This window comes from Acipenser ruthenus, chromosome 6 (assembly GCF_902713425.1).
Source record: "Acipenser ruthenus chromosome 6, fAciRut3.2 maternal haplotype, whole genome shotgun sequence".
NCBI lineage: Eukaryota > Metazoa > Chordata > Actinopteri > Acipenseriformes > Acipenseridae > Acipenser > Acipenser ruthenus.
The window spans coordinates 3747183-3774726 of NC_081194.1; the positions used below are offsets into that span (position 1 = coordinate 3747183).

At 37.4% G+C, this 27544-nt stretch overlaps 2 protein-coding genes across 26 annotated transcripts in view; one reads left to right on the forward strand and one right to left on the reverse strand.

Moving 5' to 3' along the window:
• Positions 1-27544, reverse strand: part of LOC117410391 (neurexin-1) — a 455487-nt gene that overhangs the window by 158292 nt on the left and 269651 nt on the right. For all 25 annotated transcript variants that reach the window (XM_034016883.3, XM_034016882.3, XM_034016890.3 and 22 more), the window contains one exon: positions 938-1119. In XM_034016883.3, coding sequence (XP_033872774.1) covers positions 938-1119 — 182 coding nt within the window. The remainder of the gene's footprint in view (positions 1-937; positions 1120-27544) is intronic.
• LOC131737252 (piggyBac transposable element-derived protein 3-like) lies at positions 3907-6084 on the forward strand. The gene is made up of 2 exons (XM_059024844.1): positions 3907-4098; positions 4260-6084. The coding sequence occupies exon 2, from the start codon at positions 4388-4390 to the stop codon at positions 5072-5074; it is 687 nt and encodes a 228-aa protein (XP_058880827.1). The 5' UTR covers positions 3907-4098; positions 4260-4387; the 3' UTR covers positions 5075-6084.

Sequence of the window (27544 nt, forward strand, 5' to 3'; positions counted from 1 at the left end):
TCGGTATGGGCTTCAATCTACTGCTTCAAAGCAAACATACATAAGAACGTGTGCTGTGTATGTCTGTATCAGCATTGTTAGTGACAGAGTCTTGAGAAAGAATATTCTAGGTATACATAGAAAAATGTATTGCTGTACATACCCCTCCGAAAAAACATTAACATTTCCCATGCCTATTATTTTGACAACACATTGACTTTAAACTCCAAATGACCCAGTGATCACAAAGGATTACATATCTGGTTGCTCAGTGAACCAAAACACAGAAGGTTCATGGTAGCATCTCATAGAAACAGGAGCCTGTAGAAGAGCTTTGCTTCTTAAAGTAAATCAGAGGCTCCATTGGGAATGAAGCATCTGTGTGAGACAGACGATTCCAGGAGAATAAATATTGCATTACGAGGAAAATATTTCCTTGCTACTTGAACTGAATAAATGACAGCCGGTGTGTATGTGTGCATGTGTAAGTGTAAGCTCAAAAGCTCTACATGAATACCAATTGTTAAAGCGCAGGGGGTTCCATATCTCTACAACAGAAAGTGTCTTTATTGAAAAAAGAAGCAGTCTTGGTACAACATTGCTTGTAGGAAAGAAGGTCACATTGTCAGATGTAACTGCCACCAGAATGTGATAGAAATCAAACTGACAACTAGGATCAAAGGTGTTGACTCACCCCTTCTCATGATCATTGGGTCGAAGGGGTATGATGAGCAGCACATACTGTATAAAGAAAACAACCCAGCCTGATCTTCTATAGTAAGTGGGAGTAAATTAAGTGAAGTCAAGGTTTTTTTTATTGATTTACTTAATATCCCCCTTAACTTGCTCCCTGGCTAGATGCACACAATTAGTATGAGAAAAAACATTAAGCTTTACGACAAACAAACAAACAAAAAAAACACACAAATCATTTTCAGCATGTGTTCTTGATACTTACAATGTGTAGCTGTAGGTAGTCTCCGAGCCCAGAAGAACTGTCCACCCGCACCAAAACAGCATCTTTCAATTGGGTGCTAAATCCTACAGCCAGCCTGTCAGCGCGGGTGCTTGGCCGGTCGTTGGGGGGCCATGTGTAAGTGATCAGTCCACCTCCTCGGCCAAAAATGTACGTAGTTCCAGCTGAAATTAAAAAAAAAAAATCATAAGCAAGAGCCGTTAAGTCATTTGCTATCTAAGTTTTGCCTTGGCTTTAAACCTTTCAGACCAATACAATACAATACAAATCTATTTTTATATAGCGCAATATATTTTCTCATACTCGTCTTTCTCAACATATTACTCATTCATATATGTATATATGTTAAGAAAGACGAGTGTGAGGCTGCTGTGTTCTGGACAAGCTGAAGCTTTCTGAGTTTAGTGGCAGGTATACCAACAAACAAGGAAAATACAGAGTTGCTGATACATGCGTTCATAACCTCTCTTGATTATTGTACCCTTCAGACGCCCCCTTTTTAACCAACCCCTTGTGGTAAATAATAACGGCAAGGGAAATAAATAAATAAATAAGCATTATAATTGTTAAACCTGTTGTTTTGTAATTAAAGTGACATATGAAGAAAGCCAAAGAATTCCCCAAATGACCAAAAAAAAATAATTGGTAATTGAGGTCACAGTTGCAGAATAAGGCTCATCTTCACAGAGGAACAAAGCATATCTTTCTGCTCATGCCTCAGAAATAGCCATAGTTTATTCGATGAAAATTGTATACAAGTCATGATTGGGTCATCCTGCACAGTGAAGCACAACGCAACAAATAAATTCAGGCAGACTTTTATGGGCCTAAGGTTTATCAGCTTGTGACAGGAGGGGATAACTAATGGAAGCTAGCAAGAAAAAACTCACGCATCATGTCATAACAGTGCAGGTATCCTGCATTATCTACAGAGACAACATCTCATTTTAGAGGGTTTTTTTTTTTAAATAACATTGCCCTGCCCTCTTCCCCCAATACGTCATTCCAAATAAATCCATTTCCTGTACAGTGTTACAAGACTTTTTTTTTTTTTTTTTTTACTGCATTTTTTGCTTAAAAAATATATTTCCGTTTATGTGAACTGATTAACAAGAATCTTATTACAGATTTTGAAGGAGGGAAAACAAATTAGTGTGATTTCTTGTCATTTAGTAAATGTGTGAATATCTGGAAAAATCTACTACATCTTTTTTATTGGGGCAGCAGTGTGGAGTAGTGGTTAGGGCTCTGGACTCCTGACCGGAGGGTTGTGGGTTCAATCCCCAGTGGGAGACACTGCTGTTGTACCCTTGAGCAAGGTACTTTACCTAGATTGCTCCAGTAAAAACCCAGCTGTATAAATGGGTAATTGTATGTAAAATAATGTGATATCTGTATAATGTATATAAAATAATGTGAATCTGTATAATGTGAAATAATGTAAAATGTGATATTTTGTAACAATTGTAAGTCGCCTTGGATAAGGGCGTCTGCTAAGAAATAAATAATAATAATAATAATAATAATAATAATTCTAGGTACAATTGGGTGGATTAAACATGAGACCATTATAATCTCAAACACTGCAGAAGCTAGTCAGTCCGATACTCACAGCACAGAAATGTCAAGCCTTTTTGTTGTCTTGTTTTTTTATTTACCTCACAACTGTGTAAAATGTAAGCTGGTATGCACTGAAGCAATATCACAGCATTGATGTACAAAGCGCCCTGTATTTTTTTTTTTTCTTTCATACAATTGTTAGTTATTTTCAAATTAATTTGAAAGGTGTTATCAGTAATACTGCATGACGTGGTACAATTAGATACAATTAGAGTTGAATGGAGACCAAGGCCTTCCAGTAATATTGCCACAAATGCACCCAATCAATATTTGCTACATAGTAATATTGTTTTCATTACTTTTCGCAGAGGCCTCTTTTAATGGCTTCAGCCTTTCCATCGTTGTGAATGACATAACAAGTGTTTCAAAAGCTCTTTACTGATGTTGGTAATAAAGGACATACCAGTCTGCCCTATACCAATAGAAATCACTTACTGTACAGTACAAATATGTATCTGTATACATGGGCAGGTACAGAAGGTGGTGCAGGTCAATGTTTTAGCCTTTCACCTTTGGAGGCCTTGCTCTGGCAGCACAAAGGATTTGGCCGCTGTTCTGAAAAGCATGAGCCAAGATTCACCGTACATTATGTCTCTGTACTGCACACAAGTACAATTCAAGCATTTGGTGGTCAGAATCATGTGGGGATAAAAAACACAACAACATATAGAAGCAATTGTGCTTGACTGCTTTCTGACCTTTTTTCATGGAAGAGTATACTGAGATGTTCCTTCTTCCCCCCTTTTATTTGACTACTCTAGAAAGCTGAAAAATGGCCCCAGATAGAGGGACCAGACGTCCCAGTTTAGTCGGGACAGTCCCGGTTTTCCATCAAAGGTCCCGGTGTCCTGACATTTTGCTCAAAAACTTAAAGTATACCTTTTGTCAAAATAACGTAAACAAACGCTTTTAGTTTATTTCACCTGCAGTTAAAATAAAATAAAATAAAAAGCAAGGTACTAAGGTAATCAAGAACATTATTTTTATAAAGTGATTAACAGACATTCGTGCTTATTCCTCAGTGTGCCATGTGTTTTCATTTCCTTTATTTATTCAATATGAATCTACAATTGTGTGAAATACGGTAATTTCATAGATGTTCAGTTCTGGCAGGATTTATAAATACAGCCTGGCACAGTGAGTAAAAAAAGAAAGAAAGAAAGAAAGAAATGCCAAATCGTAATGTATTTTTAATGATTTAATGTATTATTATTATTATTATTATTATTATTATTATTATTATTATTATTATTATTATTAAACTCAATATAAAAGTAGCAATACATATAGCACAATATGGCAAGTTAACCCTCTATGGCATGGCGTTGCCCTCAGGCAACAAACTACCTTTTTGGACCTCACACCGCCCCTTTAATTTTTTTTAATAAAAAAAATATATATAATATCACCTGACATGTCTGTGTCCAATGAATTGAGGGGCTGAAGTGGGTGTGGCCTTTTGTCTGGGGGTGGAGCAGTCCTTTCAGGAAGCAAAGCCGCATGGGACACAGTGCCACCAATTGGTAAGATAAAATCACTTTTTAGCATGTTTAAATTGAAATAACTTTATATAAAAAAATATATGCATGTGCATGAGTATGTAAAGAAGTATGTTTGATTGTTTAAAGACTTATTTTTTTTTTATTTATATACTAAAACTGTGTTTTTTTTTTCGTTGCCTCAGGGCAACATTGTGCAGTTGGACCACTTTTGTTCAGGCAATATCATGCTAAAGTGTGGAGATGTGCTCGGATGCATAATTATGACCATAGTCAATGTTTTTACTTTACTATCTACTGATACTTACAGGAAATGGACACAAGAACATTTTATGGGCGGAAGGAACATGATCGAGCAGTTAGGGTCATTCCCTCTGACAGTGAGGACAGTGAGCTTGAGGAGAGTGACAGTGAGGACAGTGAGGACAGTGAGACTGAGTCTGAGGATGAAGATGTAGCAGAGGTTGATGTTCCATGCCTACCCCGGTGGAGAACACCCCACAATGCATACTTCAATGCTTACCCAGAATGGCAGGGCCTGCTTTCAAGATCTGATGATATCATGTCCCCCCTCCAGTACTTCAAGCAGTTTTTCTCTGAAGACATTCTGGAAGTTATTATAGGGCAGTCAAATCTATATGCGATACAATGTAACGCAAACAAGCCCCTTAACCTCACTACAAAAGAATTGGAGCAGTTCCTGGGTATTGTGGTGTACATGTCATTGTTTGGTTTACCATGCACCCACATGTTTTGGAACAAAGCCTGCCGAGTGTCCCAAGTAGCTGACACCATCATACTGAATAGATGGGAGGCCATCAAAAAATCCCTGCACTTCAGTAACAATGAAGAGAGACAGGAGGAAAATGATGATCCACTCCACAAGATCCGACCACTGGTCACTCATCTAACCTCAAAACTGACGTCAATCCCAATGGGTGAGAAGCTGGCTATTGATGAGCAGATGGTCCCATTCAAGGGAAGAAATAGATTGAAGTAATACCTGCCATCAAAACCAAAGAAATGGGGCTACAAGATACTCGTCTTGGCTGGCTCTGATGGTGTCCCGCACAACTTAGAAATCTACACAGGGAGAGTTGTACAACCCCCTGAGCTAGCAGATGTGGGAGCAAGTGGCAACATTGTCCTCCTCCTGGCCCAGCCTATACCCAAGCAAGAGAAGTACAAGCTCTTCTTCGACAACTGGTTTACGAGTGTCCCTCTTGTGCTCACACTGGCTCAGCAGGGAATTCACTGCACTGGTACTGTTCGTGGCAACAGACTACCAGGGGTCAACTTGATGTGCGATGCTGAGCTGAAGAGAGCAGGACGTGGATCTTTTGAACAGAAGATGGCCATTGTTGGAGAAACCACCTTGCACGTTGTGAAGTGGTACGATAACAGCTCAGTGACCCTTCTGAGTGATTACACTGGAGCCCACCCAGTCACCGAGGTTGACAGGTGGGATCGCAAGTGAAAGATGATCACCAAAGTCCCCTGCCCTGCTGTGGTGAAAGAATACAACAAGAATATGGGTGGGGTGGATCTGTTTGACTCACTGATTGCACTGTACCGGAACAAAATCAAATCAAAGAAGTGGCACCACCGGCTGGTGTTCCACTTCCTGGATATGATCATCGTGACCACCTGGCTGCTCTACCGAAGAGATTGTGAAGGCACTGGCATGAGAAAGAAGGAACAAATGAAGCTGTGTACCTTCAAGTCATACATCGCTGAAGGCCTATGCAAAAGTGGAAAGAGTCTGGAGCGCAAGAAAGGTCGTCCCAGTTCCACAATTGCTGGTGAGTATGAGGAGAAGAGGAGAAAAGGACCCGCTGCTCCAATTCCAGTCCCTGATATGCACCTGGATGCCACAGCCCACTGAATATTTATGGCTGAAAAGAAGGGGAGATGCAAGGTACCAGGGTGCACAGGTACACCAAAAGCCAAGTGCCGGAAATGTGATGATTGTTTGATGTTTTGACTTTAAAGCTTCTAATTGTGATTGGTTGAAACCATTTGTGGTTGATGTTTGTCAAAATAAAACTTCTTCTAATGCATATATTGCTTATTTTCCTTATTCCACTTATCATATGTACTATAGAAAACCTTGGTGTTTCAGTACCCTCGTAGCACATTGTTGCCCTGAGGCAACAAACCAATATCTGGTTGGGGGGGGGGGGGGGACGACAAATTTTATGATGGATATATTATCAGGGACCCCCAAGCTCCCAAAAAATGGGGTGAAATATTTTTTTCCCACCAAAATAAAAATTCATGCCATAGAGGGTTAAACTAATTAGCCACAAATTATACACCTGTGAGTGTACTGAAGTAGCTAGCTGCTTAAAAATAAAATACTAAGAGTGAGAGAATGGTTATTTAAATAACCATTAAAATAGCCTATATTTAAATAGTTTTATTAGTCTTATTTATATTTAAATAGTTTTATTAGTCTTACAAAGAACAGTGGACCACATTTATCATAACAACAACAACAACAACAACAACAACAACAACAACAACAACAACAACAACAACAAAAACTTTCAATGTTATGTACGACCAGTAACAAACAACGTAGACATATCTTTGAGTTCTCTAAATGAACCTTGTAAGTCACTCTTTGTTACTTGACAAGCATTTGCCCTTTGACCAAAAACTGTGCAAATTACAGTTTGGAGAAAAACACCTACTGTAGATAAATTACTCCCCCCCCCCCCGTTTAAATCTCACTATAAAAAGCATCCAAAGTAAAACCAAAGAAAAAAAAAAAAATTAAAGACCAAGATCATCTCTTCCTAAAATGATTAACCACCCTGTAGCTTTGGAGCAATTTATATACGAAACACTGCACCGGTTGCAGTATCTAGCCACTGCTCTGTGCAGCAAACCTGTCCACATGACTAGTTCACTGGCAAAGGCTCATGGGATTGTAGTGCACTCTGAAAAATAAGCATGTTAAATCTGGAACTGTTGGAGGCTTATTAAATTGTGCTCCCTGCGTGATTCACTTTTGTATTCTTTATTTCTACTCAAACTGAAGGCAAGGCGATGTTCTAAAAAGAAAACGACTTTGTTAGTTAAAGCAATATGTTTTCAATATAAACAGGTTGCAGAGTAAACCACAGTAGAATAATACGATTATAAATCATTTTGACTACAATGCTTTCTTTTTACTGTATGTGTCGCAGGGGTAGTGCGGGACAATAAAGGTTTCTGCTTCCTTGCTTCTCAATATGACCACTTGCACAATCGCAAAAACTATAACGGCATTCCTCACTGTTCTATTTTCTATGTTCTTTACCTTTGAAGGCAACCGCAACAAGACTGCAATCTTTGGTAACATCACTCTTCCTCCGCTTTGTGTTAGCTTTCATTAGCTCTTCTACTCTCAGAAGTGATATGTTTTCTAGCTCCAAGCCCCGAGCCACTAAATAGCTGTTAGTGTGAAGCACCAGCACGGCACAATTAAGCAGTTTCATTAAAAGTGCATTTACGTGATCCGACAACATTTGTTCCTCTGATGACATTTGGTTGTAAAGCACAGCTAACAATTACCTGTACTTGATTTTAATACCATGAGGGTTTGACGGCCTAATTAAAAAAATAACAATAATATAGGGACACACGCATACATGTTCTTAAATTCATATTGTTTGTTCATTGACATCTGGGGTTTTAATGAATGTTGTGATACCAACACAGTTTCCACAGACCAGGCTTTTAAAATTACCTTTTAAATCTACTGTCTAACAAAACCAATCACTGTTGTGCTAATCTGTCCGTCTTGTTAATTTCCAAAGCCCTGTAGCCTCTCTTATGCTGTGTCTCAAGGTTCTAGGATGTTGCAAGTTATGCTTAGCATTATATATGTGCATGTCTTTAGCTGAATGTTTGTGGTTCCTTCATAAATATATTAAAAACAAATCAGGACAATAAAGCGGGACCTGTAGTAACATTAATAAGAGGTAAGAATGTGTATTTTCTTAACTGGTTAGCGCTCCTATAATGTGAACATTGGTTAAATGTCCATGTGCTACACTACCGCATGAATGCTGTATGGATAATAAACCCAATTACTTCCAATATTCAACTAATAGTTTTGTTTTGTTTTCTTAATTATGAATCACATATGCAAAATCAGCCAATCGCAGTAATAGATTTGTCAGATCATCGTATGCTGTGTACAGCTGTGAACCCATGTGTTTAACACAATTCTAAACAACAGCACTGTTTCTGCGCTTATTTTATAATAAGCTAATATGTAGCGTGTAGGGTTATAAGATTATACGTGTGTCAATCTTTAGTACAACCTACATAAGATGGTATCTCATATGCTGTACAGTAAAAGGCACCATGAAGTACACACAACATAACTTATAAAATGTACTTCTAATTAAACTCCCCATGACCATTTTTGTTTCAGCTAATTATATAGTACTGCAGTCTCCTATGTGTTTCCTGTCAGAGTTTGCTCCCAGTTATGGATCTGTTGTTGTCATACGATATACTCCTAGTGATACGACTATTCTGTTGGCAGCTATTTATTTGATGACTGCACTGATATTTGTGCTAATACTGTTGCCTTCCAGAGAGACGCATTGAGAGGTGCCAGAAGGATTGTGCTTGGGCATGTTGAATAATTCAAAACGGTGCATTGGATATCAACACATTCTAGTAAATTCTGCTCATTATCAAACGCAGCTATGTGCTGTTTGGGGTTGTTATTAAAATGTAAGGCATTTCAAAAAAAAAAAAAAAAACATTAAACTCTTCCTCTAATCACAAATTCTGTTATCTGTAAACTACCTCTGTGGTCAATCATCAAGCCTTAATACAAAATGAAGCACATTTCCTGAGACTTATTCATGATATAATTAAAAAGCTAATCACAGTTTAATAGGGTTACATTTCTAGGTGAAGCCTAGGTTTGATGCCACTAAATGAACCATGGAATCTCTGCTAAGCAGACTATTAACATCTTAAATACGTTTCATCATCCAAAATGCATTAAAACAAACAAGCAAAAAAACAAGAACTGACTATCTCAACTTCACATACTACACACTGTTCTTTCTCCAATGCTAACTGAATGCCCTTGCCTAAAACTATATTGACCTTTATTCTCTTTCCGAAACGGTTATGTAGAAAAATAGGCAGCCAATTCTCAGACCTCTGTCACAGGCAAAATGGTTTTCCTAGTCATTCTTTTTAAAATGATAATAAACTTGACTCTCCAAGCTGACAAAAAAGTCAACAAAACATTTTCCCTCTTTCAATCTTTTCTTAAAAAAAAAAAAGCTTTTAATTATTAATTAGTTATATATATATATATATATATATATATATATATATATATATATATATATATATATATATATTCATAGATTTTTATTCATGAAAGGCACATTTCAGTTAAGGTTAAAACAATTTAACCAAAAAAAAAAAAAAAAGATCCAGAACCCATTAACAGTTTACAGTTCTCAATAAAACAGCAGTTCATCTAGTATCTAGGTCCACACAAAAGCAATTTCCATTTGCTACACCGCCTGTTTCTGAATGCTTTTATTCACAATGCACCCGTCTCCAAGGAGAGTTCAGCTTCTCTCATAGAACAAAATCCAGGGATCTACAGCTATTACCCTAGCAGTTCAATAACAATGTCCTTAGGCACCATTCTCTTTGGAAACAATTAGGAAGTTGTCTCGATCATGTGCAAGGCACCTTCCTTGATCTACGTGTTACAGACGTATGTTTGTATCAGAAGAGCAAGGCTGCTGAACTGCAGATCTACACCACCTTGCATATCTGATACACTCGTATTATGTACGTCAGCTATTTTTTCTTGCCATCACTACACTGCACAGTTTACTAAATATTAACTCATTTAAATTCAATTCAATCTGTAAATGTCACAGCATGCATATTTGAAAGAGACCATTCATCTTAAGTGAAATCTCTGAATTTAAGTTCATGTACTAAAAAAAAACAAAAAAAACAAACAGATAATGAATTGTACTGATTACAGGTCAATGGTGTAATCAACTGAATAGCTTATTAAACTGTTAATTAATTAACTAACTAGACACCTACTGTAGGCACATGTACAGTATATTCCATTAAAACTACAGGCACCATGCAATAAGCCTACTATATATATACTATATGTAAGCTTGGCTATGCATACTGCAAATGTAATTTATTTGTTCCAAGCACTAGATATGGACTATTTTGTCTTAACATTTTAGCAACAATCATTTTAAGTTGTGAAACATGTGGTAATGTTAATATAAATTAGCCTAACCAACTTGCAAAACCAAAAGGGTCCCAGGCATATACTATTTTCATACAATATATAATATAGTCCTGGAAGTTTGTGCATCCTTTGTGTATTACTGTATTATTGTTAGTATCACATGGCAGCATATCTATTACAGTATTACAGTATGGCTTTCATTACAGAATTTGCAGCAGTTTAATAGCAAGAGAAACATGATTACACATTAAGGTTAAGTGGAGGAATCTTACGCTAGCATTTTGAGTTGTTTATTATTTTTGGAAATGTATTTTCAAATAGAATAAAATGCCATCTTTTCACTAGAGCAAAAACTTCAACCGGTTGTCATGGCAAACCCCAAGAGAAAACAATAACCCTTTGTGGAATGCACCTTTTCTTAGGATCTCCCCAATAGAGACACCGCAGCAGAGCAGCTGCGTGTGTGCAAGAGCAAAACACACTAATGATCAAGGCTTAGCATGTTATATCTCAGACAAAAAAGTCGTCTTTTAACTCGTGCCTTTTTGCTGTAGATGGCTATCATTAGCTGTCTTTAGAACTGTCAGTTTCAAGGGAGCCACCTCGACAAGTCATCTCATGTGTAATAATCAATGAGCTACTTCAGTTTAACTAGTGTTAGCAATCCAGAGTGTGCCCTCTAATGAAGCAAATGGTTCTGTTTAGACTACAGTCTCCTGTTTTACATGCAAGACGACACTTCTTTTTTTTTTTATATTGGGTTTACTGCAAAAATAAAATTAAATCTAAATAAGCATACAGGACTGAGACAACTTATACGTTTCTGTACAACATGAGCAACAATATGGATAACTCAAACTAGTCTTAGATACCCCTGCCTTCCATGAAACAGTAGTGAATATGATGACAATGTTGCTTTGGTGTGTACCAATGTACAGATTTATATATACACACCCACCACTTGTTATACTGCGGATTCGGATATATCGCGGTCCTGGAGTTGGCTCCCCATTTTTACTGCACTAACTGCGTATGCCTTAGCTGCAACATAGGCACTTAGAATTACTGTTCGTTTTATTTTCGTACTGCACATCACAAACAACAATATACAAAACAATTAAAAACAAAGCATTAATATTGTCCTGTTATCATATACACACGTATTGCACAATAACACAAATCAAATTAAATATCTACTTGCTGAAGCAGTTTTTATTTTAGCAAGTGAGGTGTTCACGTGTGGCAGCAATGCACTAGCAAAAGTCACAAGGCAGTGACGTCAGCTCCCTAGCAACAAGCCTCCTATGTTGTGAATGGATTCTTTCAATGTAGCGGGTTTGTGCATTTGAGAAAGAAGAGGAAGACTCATGAAATTAATTGGAGACTGAAGTTGATGAGAAGCAATTACCCTCTGCTGTACGAATTAAAACAGTGTCCTGCTTTTTATATAAAAAAATGATAAAAAACAGGTTACGAAGAGGATTTATACTGGACCCTGACGCCCCCGATAAAACGAGGGAGTGGTTGTACAGTATTTATTTGTTGGCCTATTTGTTTTTCTATGGGTCTCTCGCTATATCGCGGCCCTCGACATATAGCAGATTTATACTGGACCCCGACACCCGCGATATATCGAGTGGGTGGTGTATATATATATTATATATATATATATATATAATATATATATATATATATATATATATATATATATATATATATATATATATATATTAATTTAGAATCTCCAATTATTTTACCCCCAATGTTCTCCCAATTTGAAATGCCCAATTATTATTATTATTATTATTGTTATTATTATTATTATTATTATTATTATTCCCCACACAGCCCAGGGACCCGAGGCTCAGTGGGCGTCCTCCGATCTCACGGCCCAATCAGCATCTTTTTACACCCAGGAACTCGAGAGCGGATGTCTGCAGGCTACCGGCTTCTGGAGGACAAAGACCAGCCCAGCAAATCTCCTGGTCTGTAGGGGTCGCCACAGAGCGGTGAAGAGAAACAGTCTAAGCCGGATCCCACCTCCCCAACCCCGGGAGCGCCAAAGCCAATGCGGCGCCCCCACGGAATCCCCAGCAAAGACCAGCTGCATGGCACAACCTGGATTCGAACTTGCGATCTCTGGTTGCATGACTGACCCTGCACATCGTACGGCAGTGCTTTTACTAGGTGACCATTCGGGGACCCTGTACACAGATATTCTGTTACCTGCTAGATTTTTTTGGAAAAGCTGACATACTGTAAGACAACTGAACCTCTGCATTATTATTGTATTATCTGAGAGTAGAACCAAACCTTACAGTGTATAGGAAATGTACAGTTTACTGTGTAGAAGAAGAAGAAGAAAAATATATTCTGGTACCAGGGGGAACTGCAAGTACATCCAAATATAGTTTGAAGAGCTGCCATCACAAATCAATGGCAAACTGGATTGCCATTGTCTATAAGACCAACAGTTTAGAAAGCACTCAGACAGTGTTTCCCTTAGACTGACTGTGCATGCTACGGTATGTAAATAGGGACCAAATAAAACATGAATGCTGAGGCTGCTTCTCAAATGACAGCAAATTGCCAATTAATTATAATTTTGCGTTGCTCAGACTGCTTACCAATATTTTTCTAAGTAATTACCTCCCTGGTATGTATAGTAGTTCATTGTTTACACGTCTTCAACAGATAATTAAGCACAAAGTCATTTACCAAGATGGATTGATGGAGAAATTAGAGATCTGCTTTGAGTCAAAGAACACAGGAAACTTCCACTTACAACAATTCACACAGCAAACCTTAAACAACCCTTTGTCAATGTGAAAGAGCCCTGTCATTATGACTACTTGTGACTTCAGCTGGATTTGAACCTTAGATGTGAAAGGCCAATGCATTATCCACTTAACTTCCTTCTGATTGCTCTTTTTATGTCACTTCCACACAATGACCCTGTGGCAGAGCAGGGCTCTGCCCTTAGAATTACTGGCAGGGATGGAGTTAAATTCTCCTCCCTGCCCAGGTTGATTGCTTCAGGTGGGAGCAATCCACCAATTAATTATTCAATTATTATTCAGCCAGCTGGCATAAAATGAGGCCTTAGCCTCTCCAGTTGGGGAGAGAGTTCCAGAAGGAGAGGAAGTAACTGTTTATCTGTGTGTGCTATTTCGTAAGTTTTGAATCTAGTGAAGGCGTAGCCCAGCCTGGAAGACTTATTTTTGTAAGTTTTGTTTTGGTGTTAATTGTCTGTGTTTGGAAATGTTTTTTGTTTGGCCCTTGTGCCTGTTTATTTTGTATTTTTGTTAATTAAAAAGCTTTATTTTGAACATTTAAACTGTCTCCGAGTCTCAAACCTCTGTCATCCTTGTCACAGACCCGACAACCTACTGTACAAATTCTTCCGAAGGCAATCTCATTTACACAGCAGGTGCAGAGGCATTATTTTTTCCCAGCGTTTACAACCATTTTTAAATATCTCATATTTTGTTTTTAAAAGGAGAAAAACTTACTTTTACAAAACTATAACAAAGTAATTTACTGTTATTCACAATCTCTCAAGCACCCTCAATTTGTATGTTTCTCATATAGTAACATTAGAATGGAGAAACGTCTCCTTCCATGACATGGGTTAACTAAAGACTAGAGTAAATGCTTTGAAAATATGTTCTAGGGTTTTTTTTCTAAACTCAGTAGCAGCCAAGAGGGATCAACTTACTTAAAGATAACTGTAGAGGATCCTCTTCAATAGCGCTTAGCAAATAAAAACAACTTTAATGTGCAAATGGTCATTCAGATTTTTTTTTTCAATGGCCTGTAATTGCTTTGGTCGGCTTTCCCCACACTATGAAAATGATCAGCATTTACTTGAACCACTATTCCTACCAAAGCTAACTGGAGTGTGCCTTGGCATGTTGCTCTGAAACATCAAGAGGCTATTAGTTCAATACAGCTCTCCAATACGCTCCCTACCAACACCACAGAAAAAAAGAAAAAAAAAAAATCTCTGTTCCATTTGAAACAGAGCATTTCAAGTAAGACATTTCCCCCTAAAACTACACCAGGATAAAAGCTGTAACTCATTTTTCATAAGACTCTGTTTTATCCTACTGGGAAATGTACAGTTATAGTAACTTTAACAAGACTGCAAGAAAGTAAAGTGTAATATACAGAGATTATAATATGAAAGACTTTTCTGAGCTCGAGAATTCCCAAAGCCTCCAGTAAAAGTACACTTTTTGTTTGTTTGCTTTTTGCTACAAAACTAGCCAAGGCTACATTTTAACACTGACTGTCTAGATTACAGTGATAAGGTACTAAATATAATAGAGAGTTATTTAATGTTCATTACTCTAATATTCTCCTGCACATCATTTCATCACAGGAAACAAAGATATCAAACAAGATTAGAGCCACAAGTTCTGCTCTGCCTCATCTAGTTACAGTTGATCTTCCATCATTAAATGTATTTTCTATCCACAGACGTTTCCCTGAGCGGCAATTAAAAATTAATAGATCACAAAGATAGATTCTCATAAATGAATAATAAACAAAAGATACACACAGGAAAGGAAATGGAAATTAAACGGGGAGTTAACATACAGCATATCTCCTTTAAGCCAAGGAGAAACATACTTCTCTTTGGTCTAATAACAATACAAAATGGGAAGTTCTGTTCCTGTGCTTGTAATCAGGTATGAGGGTACTTTAACAGGGATAACATCTCCTTTGTCAGCAGTGGGGAGCTACAGGAACAGGCAGGGCTGTGTCAATTAGAAGCTGCCCTTGGTGCCAAATTGTGCAGTGGTGCTGTGAAGTGGACCCATTGGTCCAACGGGTGCTAGGCTGAAAGAACCAAACTTGTGACCTGAGCAACCCAGGCCACAAAAAATGAAAGGCACGAGAGGATAGTGAACTTACCTAAACATTACCCTAGGGAGTATAAGTAGGAAGAAGCTAATTCAATGACAATCTGTCACACACCGGGTCATTTGAATCACTGTTCCATCTTCAAGGTCTGTGAAAACTAATGTTTTATCCAGTAAGCATTACATTTCCCTGCCACAATCCACCATATGTTTGAATGCTAGACTTTGATTGAAGAGCCCCAGATTGTCTGTAGTTTATCTTTTGATTCCCCTCCACTGTTCTTCCTGATAAACTCCTGGTGAGCCAGTTAAATTATGCTGTTTGTTTTAAATTCACTAGGAGTGTCACCCTTACATTTTTATTTATCAAAATCTTGTGCTTTATCTTATTGTTGCCTTTACCACATACACTCACAATCTGGGAACAATAGAAATTCAAGAGGAATGTATCTGAGAACTGGAAAAGTTAACAGAGAGTTTGGAGAATAAATGCAGAATGTGGGTCACTTTATGAAATCAACATTTTCTTATACGGCTATGGCCAAAAGTTTTGCATAACCTAAAATTTTAGAATTGAGACAATTTAATTTAACCCCATAATTTAACCCTATATGGACAGCTGGAAATACAAAAACAAAATCTATGGCTGAAATCGTGGTGCACACAGGAAGGCTTCACCTTTCTTGAACATTGGAGAACATTCTACAACAAGGACTATCTATATAGGTGGGACAGACTGCACTTAAACAAAAAGGGAACCAATCTACTCGGAGAATGGAAAAAAACAGCAGGGAGTCCACATCAAAACAAGGGCAACAACTCAGGTAAGTCAACTATTAAATGTATTTATCTTAATGCTAGAAGTCTCAGAAACAAAATTTTAGAACTTGAAGCTACTGCACTAACAAGTAACTTGGTTGTCTGAGAGTGATGGAGACAAATATAATATTAGTGGGTACACACTGTATAGGAAAGACAGGCAGGACAGAAGAGGCGGAGGGGTAGCGCTATACATAAGAAATAGTCTAGAAGCACAGGTGTTAAATCTGGACAAAGAAAACAATGACGAATCAATATGGGTCAGAATAATGGACAAAAATTCAAAGGGCATAATAATAGGAGCATGCTATAGACCGCCAAATTCAGACGCTAAGCAAAATAATCTGTTATACAATGACATTAGAAATGCGTGTAGAAAAGGAGAAGCCATACTAATGGGGGATTTCAACTTCCCCCGTATAAAAAGGGAGAAACGGGTGGGGAGCACGACGGACGAAATTGAAATGGTGGAAATGACAAATGACTGCTTCCTAACGCAATTTGTCAAGGCACCGACTAGAGGGGAGGCATGCTTTGATTTAGTCTTTTCAGATAACAAAGACAGAAAAACTAAAACAGAGGTCAGAGAGCCATTGGCAAACTCAGACCACAACATGGTCTCATTTGAAGTGTTTTTTAAAACCCCAAAAGTAATGACTAAAGCTAAGGTTCACAATTTTAGAAAAGCAAACTATGAAGGTATGAAACAGAGACTAACAGAAGTAGATTGGAGTAAAATAGAGAAAACATCCACAGAAAAAGGATGGCTGTTTTTTTTTTAAATGTAGTACTTGAGGTGCAAAACAATTACATCCCAAAAGTAGACAAAACTAAATCTAAAACAAAATAGCCAAAATGGTTTAATAGATCAATTAAAAAAAATATTCAGCGAAAAAAGGCACTTTACAGAGCGTTTAAAGGGGACCAAAAACAAAGTACACAGAAAGAGTACTTGGAACTGCAAACACAAGTCAAAAAGGAAATTAGAAAGGCCAAGAGAGAGATAGAAATCAATATTGCTAAGCGGGCTAAAACCAATTCCAAAATGTTTTTCCAATATTATAACAGCAAGAGAACATTCAAAGAGGAGGTTAAGAGACACAAATGGCAAAATCATAGATGAAGAAAAAAAAATAGCAAATATATTAAATGATTACTTTTCACAGGTTTTTACAAAGGAGGACACAGACAACATGCCCCACATGTTGACCTTTTCCTATTCAGTTTTAAATAACTTTAGCATAACAGAGGCAGAAGTGTTAAAGGGACTAGGAGCTCTTAAAATAAACACATCTCCTGAGACGTATTAGATCCTCCCAATAGTACTCAAAGAAATGAAAGAAGTTATTTACAAACCGCTAACCAAGATCATGCAACAGTCTCTTGACACAGGGGTTGTACCGACAGACTGGAAAATTGCAAACGTAATATCAATCCACAAAAAGGGAGACAAAACCGAACCAGGTAACTACAGACCAATAAGCCTGAATTCTATTATATGTAAACTTATGGAAACTATAATAAGATCTAAAATGGAAAATTACCTATAACAATATCCTGAGAGACAGTCAGCATGGTTTTAGGAAAGGGAGATCGTGTCTAACTAACCTGCTTGATTTTTTTGAGGCTGCAACATCGACAATGGATAATTGCAAAGCATACAACATGGTTTATTTTGATTTCCAGAAAGCTTTTGACAAAGTCCCACATAAAAGATTAATTCTCAAACTGAACACAATAGAGAAAAGTGTAAAGTACTGCACGCAGGCAATAAAAATGTGCATTGTAAATATCATATGTGAGATACTGAAATTGAAGAAGGAATCTATGAAAAAGACCTAGGAGTTTATGTTGACTCAGAAATGTCTTCATCTAGTCAATGTGGGGAAGCTATAAAAAAGGCCAACAAGATGCTCGGATATATTGTGAGAAGTGTTGAATTTAAATCAAGGGAAGTAATGTTAAAACTTTACAATGCATTAGTAAGACCTCATATAGAATATTGTGTTCAGTTCTGGTCACCTCGTTACAAAAAGGATATTGCTGCTCTAGAAAGAGTGCAAAGAAGAGCAACCAGAATTTTCCCGGGTTTAAAAGGCATGTCATATGCAGACAGGCTAAAAGAATTGAATCTATTCAGTCTTGAACAAAGAAGACTACGCAGTGATCTGATTCAAGCATTCAAAATCCTAAAAGGTATAGACAATGTCAACCCGGGGGACTTATGTTCTTCTTATATGAGAACATAATTTAAATCTTTTCTTTCACATCATGTAACCAAATAAACTACAAAATGATATTACAAAAAGTCTATTCCGGAAGCCATAATACAGTCGGCACTGCCTAATCGGGATTTCTGTTTAAATGGGATGCAACTCTGGGAAACAGTTCTTCCCAATGCTATTTATGGCATTTAATTGGGACATCACTTTGTTTAATTGGGATACAGTATTTTCAAATGATAAATGGAGATCGCTTTTCAGAGCAAGACAGGTCACGTAGCGCAGTGCAGTGAGTACGTGATTGCACTGTGACTTGCGTAAACTGCATAAAGCACATTGAATTCTTGAAAGAGGAGGAGTCTCCTATGGTTTCTCAGGCTGCTGTTGCAAAGAAAGTTGGCATGTCACCATCGCAGGTGCAATTCATTTTTTTTAGGAATAAAAAAACAAAACATTGATTTGTATTTTAAATTATGTATTTAACATTTAATCATAATGTGTTGTGCTTTCATTCTTTTTCTTTTCATTAAGAATCAAAAAAGTGTGACTAAGGTCGTCTCAACTGCCTCTTGTTTAATTGGGACAGCCACTTACTGGTTATATTTTTCCTTCTCCCGAGGCGTCCTGATAAAGTGGCACCGACTGTAGCAGTACAGTATTTCATGTTAGACTTTGAAATGTCACATTTTACTTTGTCAGTTTTTCGTTAAGTATATGGAAAACTAGAAAGCGGTATACAATTCAATAGGTTCATGTAACATTATTCAGCAGGTTTCATTCGACTTTAAGAAGCAACATTTGTTAATTCTATAGGGTGATGCAAAACTATTGGCCATATATGTACATTACAAATTCTGTTTTTAGTAAGTTTAATAGCATAGTATGCGTGCCCTGAATTGGTGTATGGAGATTGTTTCCATTTATTAACTCATAGAGATGCAGTGGTGCATACATAGGGCTTGAACTTTTTGGTTTTTATTTTCCAGATTTGTAACTCCCTTTAAATGTTAATTAGTTGTGGTTAAGATGCCTCTGCATCCTAATAAACTACTAATTAAAGACTGGGTTTAAGATATTTAGTTTCTTTGTGGACTTGCTATCAGTGTACACTCCGTAATGGGTACGCTGAAAAGAAAATCTGTCAGGAAAACTCTGTTAAACAAGTGAACAAAACAAAAGCACAGCGATAAATAGGTGCAAGAATGAAATGCAATTAGGATCAGCAATGAGCAATTAACATAACGTTTGAAATAGAAATTAGGCAAAACAGAATTAGGCTCAGTCAAGTTATGAAGGTAAAAACAAGTGACATTGATTTGTATTTAACAGCTTTTTCTGAGTTTAATCAGGAAACAGAATTGGCTCAAAATAAGTTTAAAGGATGTGAAGTGATCAAAAATAAAAGCTGTTAATAGCATCATACCTGACTATCTTTTTATTCTTGAAACCTGTGTAAGATGCAGCTATATATCAGAAATATTCTGAATATACTGCTGCCACCAGTTCAGATGCAGTTTTACTGGTCAAATACAGGGTTAAGGAGAAACTGTACAGGAATCTTAACAATGTGAATGTCTTAACAAAAATATATTATGGTTCAGGTATCACTTGGTGAAAAAAAGGAAATATCGTCTGAGCAGTAATGCATTATAGATGCAATGGGGACATATCTGTGCTGTGGATATTCTATGTGGGCTGACATCTGAGCTACCCACTGGGAGACAAAACAACTGCATCAGAAATCCAATTCTTGATTCAGATATTGTTCTAATGAATTCATGTCTGCGGATCATTGTAGATATCAATTTGCATTCATGGTCACTGTCAATACAGCATCAAAGGTAAGACAATATAGGTCGGTGCAAATGGCCTGTTTCTTATATCTACGGCACCTGATCAGCTTATTTTTTTTTAAAAACAGGAGTAGTTTTCTTTTTTCTTACCCATATAATACATCACAGTGTTTATTTTCCTTTATCAATGTCATTTTGCTCTCATGTAAATTGATTTTCCCTGTTAGTGTCCATCATTTCCAAATTAAGACAAAACAAACAATGATAAAAATGATTTATTTCAAATTTCAAGGGAAATCAATAACCCTTTGACCAGTGTCCTGCGGTGCAATTTCTGCTAGATCGCTCGTTTACTCCCTATGAGTGCTGCATGTAAACTGCTTGCAATTTTGCCTTGGAGTCCAATTAACGCTACAGATGAAAATGAATTTGTTCACACACAGCCATTTCAGGGCCATTTGTCTATTTTATTAAAAAAAACATTCACAGTAATATCAGGCACTTATGGAAGAACATCAATAATCTAGTACAATACCTAATAAACCTTAGCTGTGCTTTATTTATGAAATGGTAATGATTTCTGCAATACCTCCCTCAATAGAAAACAAAGTGTTATATTACCAAAATAGAAGTAATCACTATTGGTAGTGCAGCAGGGGAGCAGTGCAATATTAATAAAGCATCAGCCATCCGATAGATATCTACCAGCCAGATATTACTAATAGCCCAGTATCCACAACGGCCCTACTATACAGTGCTTTTTATATGGCCACTTTACTTCTGCAGTATTTCCCAATGTTATTCCCTGCCCATGGTCCTGAAATTAACTCTTGTATTCCTGCATGTCTACACCAAATGCAAGATGCATGTAAATGTTCAGTCACACCGAGCAACACCTTTATAGTACAGCTGATAACTCAACCCTGTCACATGTCTGCAGTTGAATACAGATAACAATCACTGGACATATGTTGCTCCCAAGTTACAGGTAAAGTAAACTGCATTGGATAAGCCACTGTATGACTTTTTTTTTTTTTCAATTGCTTACATGTAACAAGGCAGAAATGGGATTTTGTTATCAGATGTGTCATAAAGGTCTTGCTCAGCATGACTCATATACCCCGACTGCAGTGTCTGCATGCATGGATGAGAATAATAGTGCAATACAATTAGGATTTTGTTTCAGTACCATGGACAAAGCAAGTAAAATACATATCAATCAATCAATCAATCAATCAATCAATCAATCAATCTTTATTTTACATCGCTTTAAAAGATGCAGTAACAACAAGAAAATCCATACTACTTTAAATATAGAGAAATGCATAATACATGATATACAGTAAAAAAAAAACAATGCATAATTCATTAAATACAGTGTAAAATGCATAATACATGATAATAGCATAATACATGAAATAGTAGCAACAACACAGCAGCTAATAGGTGGGTTGATTTAAAGCGAGCGACGGTGGGAGCATCACACACCAAACCTGGGAGAGAGTTCCAAAGAGTCAGAGCCATGAAGCTAAACAAGCATTCTCCAAGTGTGGTGCACTTTTGCTTGGGGATAACAAGCAGGCCAGAGTCGGAGGACCTCAACTTGTGGGCAGGGACAAAGCAGGACAGCAAGTTGAGGAGGTATTAAGGACCTGTGTGATGAAGGGCATTGTAGGTGAGCAGGACAGTTTTGAAAATAATCCTGAACTTTACAGGTAGCCAGTGCAGCTTGGCAAGACAGGGGGTGATGTGTTCACGTTTTTTACATCTGGTAAGGATCCTGGTAGCGGCATTCTGAACTAGCTGCAGTTGCTTTATGGTGCGTTCCAGGAGACCTCCATACAGTAGTTGAGTCGAGAGGAGACAAATGCATGACAAAGTATCTCCGCATCCGGTAGGGAAAGGTAGGGACAGACTTTGGAGATGTTTCGAAGATGGTCGAAGGAAGATTTGACCACGGAGGAGATGTGGGCACCAAAGGAGAGGTTGCTGTCAAGAAGTACACCAAGGTTTCGTACTGTGGGGGAAGGCATCAGCAGACAGTTTCCGAGGTTCAGGGCAGCTATACTGAGATTCTTAAGTTGAGTTTTAGATCCTACTAGAAGGAGTTCAGATTTGCTAGTGTTCAGCTGAAGAAAATTGGCAGACATATAGTAAATTTCAAGCTACTGTATTTATTTAATAATCAGTAGAACAACGTTATTAAGATAATAATGATACTTTTTTATGTAGATCTAAAGCTCAACAAAATAGGTTTACTAAGGTTTGTCATGATTATTTAAAAAAAAAAATGCTTTAGAAACTGTTGGTGGAAAATTACAAAGCTGAGCCCATGATTAAGCAATAGTAACCATTCACAGGGCAGGTAGAGAATACAGACCTTTAGTTTATTTTTGTTTTATTTAGATTTTTTAGGGGGAAGCAATTCCTCGTAAAAATATGTGAAGATATTACTTTCAGCTTCTGGTGATGAGGTCTCAAGCAGGATATAATGAATTATGGACATTTTTTGACTTGTGTTTTTCCAGTATCATTTAATACATGTTAAACTTGAGTTTCTTTTTTTTTTTTGCTTAATTTATTTTAATTTGATTAAAACTGGACTAATTATGCCTGATGTGCCGAGACACCCACTGAATCACTGCTAATTGAATTAAGTCCAATGAGCTACCTGTTGTGTGACTGATGCAGCTATGGAACTGTAGAATTGTAAAAGCATACCACTAAAGACATCAACCAAATCTAAACAGTGCTCTAACCAAGATAAGTCAGACTGTAAAACTAAAATGAAGCCTGAGGGATGAAGCTATTTAATACGGAACATCAGGGTACTATTTAGTATTGAAGCCTATAACTTGAAGGAATATATATGTTAAATCATATGTAGTTATGCGTTTCCTGTGCAGCAGCAACAGGAGCCTGAGAATACAATAGTACTGTACTGGCAGAGAAATGACCAAATGGGAATCAGCCCACTGTTTTACAGCTGTGGATTCTACATTATTAAGATGTGAGATGCACTTGGGGGAATTGAAGATGTGAAAGCTATACCTTATCCCTCATGTGGTGTAAGGCATGACAGGATGAATATACAGTACAGAAAGGAATACAAATTATAGACAGCCATTCACATAATCCTTTAACCTGAAGATAACACTGCTTGGTACACATCACATGTTCCTACCCTTTAATATAAATACTATTAGTTACCAGAGTTTGCTTTGAGGGTTTTCTCTGTTTTACACCGGAAAGAGAAGTACAAACGCTGACAAACTAATTAGCAGTGGGTTTCTGGGATATGGTGCTGAATCATACCAGGACTTCATTGGTCTGCCAACCTAATTTCATTTTTAGAAATGCAGGGTGAATACGTGCTTTCAATAATTTGCGGTGTCCTACTATACTGTCAATTTTAATGACAATAAGACTCCTTGGTGTGGGTTTTCTGCATTGTTACATATTCTTGCTTTCTGCACACACGTTTTCAATTATTTATCCATTTCTGAAATGGCGTTTTGATATTATTGTAAAATTTTAAAAGGGACATTTTAAACTTGGGCTTATAAGGTACGCACTTTTTCTTTTTAGAAAGCATAAAATATAGAAGGCAGTGCTATGAGCTGAATATGTATTTGGTGATTAAATAAAATTATTACCAGGATAAATTAATAGAGTACTGCAGAAGCAGCAGCCCCCTGAACATGGTTGAGAGGCAGCACAGAAGCCTAATGATCCTGCTGCTTAGGAGTCTATGAAGGGGCTGATGGATTTATTATGTAGTGGAAGGAAATATATTATGTGAAAGTTCAGGAAGTGGCTTTGTCAATCACAAACTCAATCTAGTTTCTATCAGCCAGGTTGATAGATGACAAAACCTACTGTACCAGAAAGTTAAAAACTGCCAGCACTGATGAGGCTGATTATCTTAATTAACCAACTCAATTCCAAAGCCATAATTCTTGCAGCCAGCTGTATAATTTAATCATATGTTCCCTACCACGATTCCAGTTTAAAAAAAAAAGAAAATGAAAGAAAACAGTCTGAAGACAGAAACTATGCAAAACAGTATGACAAACAGTATCACAGAATGTGAATTGCATTATGCTTCAGTATTGTAACTTCTCAACAGTACAACCAGAATACTTTTGTTATTGGGAAAGAGTAGTATTTGTGCCCTACTATAATCCATTTACAATTACGTAAAAATGTCACCTAAGTATAGTAAGTTAGTGTCAGGCAACCTAGTTAATGCATCATGTTCAAATGACAAATGTTGCACTTGTTTGGTATATACTGTACATTATGATGTGGATACTGAAATAAGCAGACATCATTTATTAAGTAAGAGTAAAAAGATATACTGCATTTGTTGCACAGACAGGACTAAGCTATCCTCCAATTCAGCACTCTTGAATTCATGTTTTATTAAGCAGTGACTTTTGAAGCGTTTCTTTTTCATTATGAATTATTTGTACCAAAGTCATAAGAACATAAGAACGTTTACAAACGAGAGGAGGCCATTTGGCCCATCTTGCTCGTTTGGTTGTTAGTAGCTTATTGATCCCAGAATCTCATCAAGCAGCTTCTTGAAGGATCCCAGGGTGTCAGCTTCATTACTGGGGAGTTGGTTCCAGACCCTCACAATTCTCTGTGTAAAAAAAGTGCCTCCTATTTTCTCTTCTGAATGCCCCTTTATCTAATCTCCATTTGTGACCCCTGGTCCTTGTTTCTTTTTTCAGGTCAAAAAAGTCCCCAGGGTCGACATTGTCAATACCTTTTTTAGAATTTTGAATGCTTGAATCAGATCATCGCGTCTTCTTTGTTCAAGACTGAAGAGATTCAGTTATTTTAGCCTGTCTGCATACGACACACCTTTTAAATAATTCTGGTTGCTCTTCTTTGCACTCTTTCTAGAGCAGCAATATCCTTTTTGTAACGAGGTGACCAGAACTGAAAGCCATTCAAAAGCCATCAACAGCAGGCAATTAAGTCACCACTTTAAGTAAATTTATCATTGTTCATTTTTGATTATTTTTGCATAACATGTCTTCGGAGACAAGTCTATGAAATGTATTAATGACCAGACGTGTCACGCAATGCCTTTAGGACTTAAACTGGTGCTTCTGATTATGAATTAATTATGCAAAAATAGAATGTGTAACTGCGTGAACCTGAAATCCCATCAGTCGAGTGACTGGCAGCCAAATAGCATGTGGACCTTTTTCAGCTGGTTGCATAATATGACAGGATGTTTTCTAATTAGTAAATATCACAACAAACGGTGCGCATGTCCTCCTACAGTTTCCATTGCTCCTTATGAATCTCCTGCTACAAGCCCTGGCACCAGGTTCTTTTCATAAGATACAGATGCTCAGATCTTCACTAGTTTGTTTTCCACCCGAATACTGTAGAATAATACATGTACATTGTCTGCTTTTTTCCCCCCTGCACTTACACTGTATTTTTTATATTCTCTCTACGTTATACATTTCCTGAAAAGCAGCCACATGTACTGGAAGCTATGACATAAAACATTGTAACTTTATTTTATAGCCTTTACATACAGAAATGTTCTCTGAATACTGCAAAAATGTAAGAGTTGCAGCATGATCCTGGCCTAATCAACTGTCCACATGTTCATAACCGAGGCAGCGTTTTGCAATGGGAACGTAACAATGAAAACTCTCCTCGTGGCTGGTAATGGATTTTTTTTCTGGAGTTTTTACTAAGCTACGAGTTCAGTAATACATCTTTTTCGCTGAGTTTCTCAAGTCCAGATATGGCAATGCACAGGGATCTTGCTTGCAAACGATTAAATGGAATAGGAAAGAGAATATGGGAGAAATGTGTAGTGCGTACAGCTGATCTCCATTTTGGGGATTCTGCATGATACAGAAGGCTTAACCTGCACAATGCTATCACATGGAAATGGTGAGTTTTGTTGGGCTAAGCTAATTTAATCTAAATCCACAGATGGCTGAAAGTGCTATGTAGTGGTCCCTGTGCTATAATTATATTTTGATTATTTTTAAGTACGCATTCGCTGAATATTAAGAGATGTCAACTATCTAAGAAAACGACGTGGCTTCAGTTAATTATCAAACCAATTTGAAAAAACATAGAAATTGTGCAAAGGCATTCTAATATAAACGGCAGTCATCAGATCCTCTGAAGGAAGTCTGGGGAGTTAACAGTGCAGTATATGAACATAATAACTGCATTGACAACAGTAGCCTCAAAACGCTACAGCATATTCTCTGTCTATTTTGTTTTCATTCCAGATACTTGCAAATCCATGCAATGAAAGAATATACCCAATATAAGATATTTTGATGGCCGCGCTTGACAGATATTTTTTTATCAGTGTTCGACAGCAGTCTGCCAGGCACGCCAGAATCCAAGGAAATACTTTGGTGTCTTAAAACCCTCACCAATCCTATTAGAATGGATTATAGCAAGCATTACGATGCACTGCCACAGGACTGCAGGTATGTGATTGTAAATCCTAATAAAAGAATAGTAATGACATCCTCTCTTTTGGAGCTATGGGGATTTTTAGCACTCATTATGATACAGGATGAAAAAGCTTGGAGATATGAGAGAGGAATACTGTACTCTAAAGGTTAGCTATGGCAGTAACACTGAAGAGCTCCCTCAATCCTGGTTCCATCAGTACACTCCTCCCTTAACTTTACGGAGCCCCTAGTGCTGCACCAGCATTTAAATTCCGATAAACACAAGAATTTCTGGCTGCCATGATCTGGGACTGCCACTACAGGTTCCTCTTAGCAGTGTCAGCTTAGGGGACAATGCTGGTAATTCATTAAGCAAAAACGATGGTTCTGGCGCTTTAACATCACGTAAATATCAATCATATTTTAGATGCTTCCAATAGCAGACTAAACCCTTAATCGAATAGCTAGTTTCTTATTTGCCACTCAATAAACAATATGTCCAATGATTGGCAAGGAAAGGATTAATATTTTACCTCAATCCACTAAGTACTCACTGTGCGCCAGAGTTCCCTATGGCCAGCCAGCCTCTCCACTTATCTGTGAGCTAATTTATGGGCTGGGGTACCTCGAAAGGTGAGGCCAAAGGCTAAAGAATGTAGTGTAACATTTGTATACTGTAGTAGTCTGAGCTTTAATAATTAATCTATCGCATAAATTTTCTGACTGAAACTATAGTAGGTTATGTTTCTTCTTTTCACTACACCAGAAGATCACACAGCTGAGAGTAAAACAGAACTCAATCAAACTGCATGCCATATATTGAAACAGCTGACCTGACACATTTGCCACATTCCTCAGAACATTTTACTTTTCAAGCTTAATTGCTGTCGCACCATTGTACAGTGGATGGAAAGGTGCTATGCTGTATTAGAGTACTGTAATTGCTGATGTAGTTTGTGTATAATGGTGGATGAGTTCTTGAGGAACTCACCATCACTTCAGACCAAACTAATCTGAAAACTGGTTCTCAGTTGACATGAAAAAAAGGTCAGTT

Excerpts from the sequence above, each read along its gene's own strand:
- LOC131737252 (XM_059024844.1), top strand. The coding sequence starts at position 4,388 with ATGGACACAAGAACATTTTATGGGCGGAAGGAACATGATCGAGCAGTT.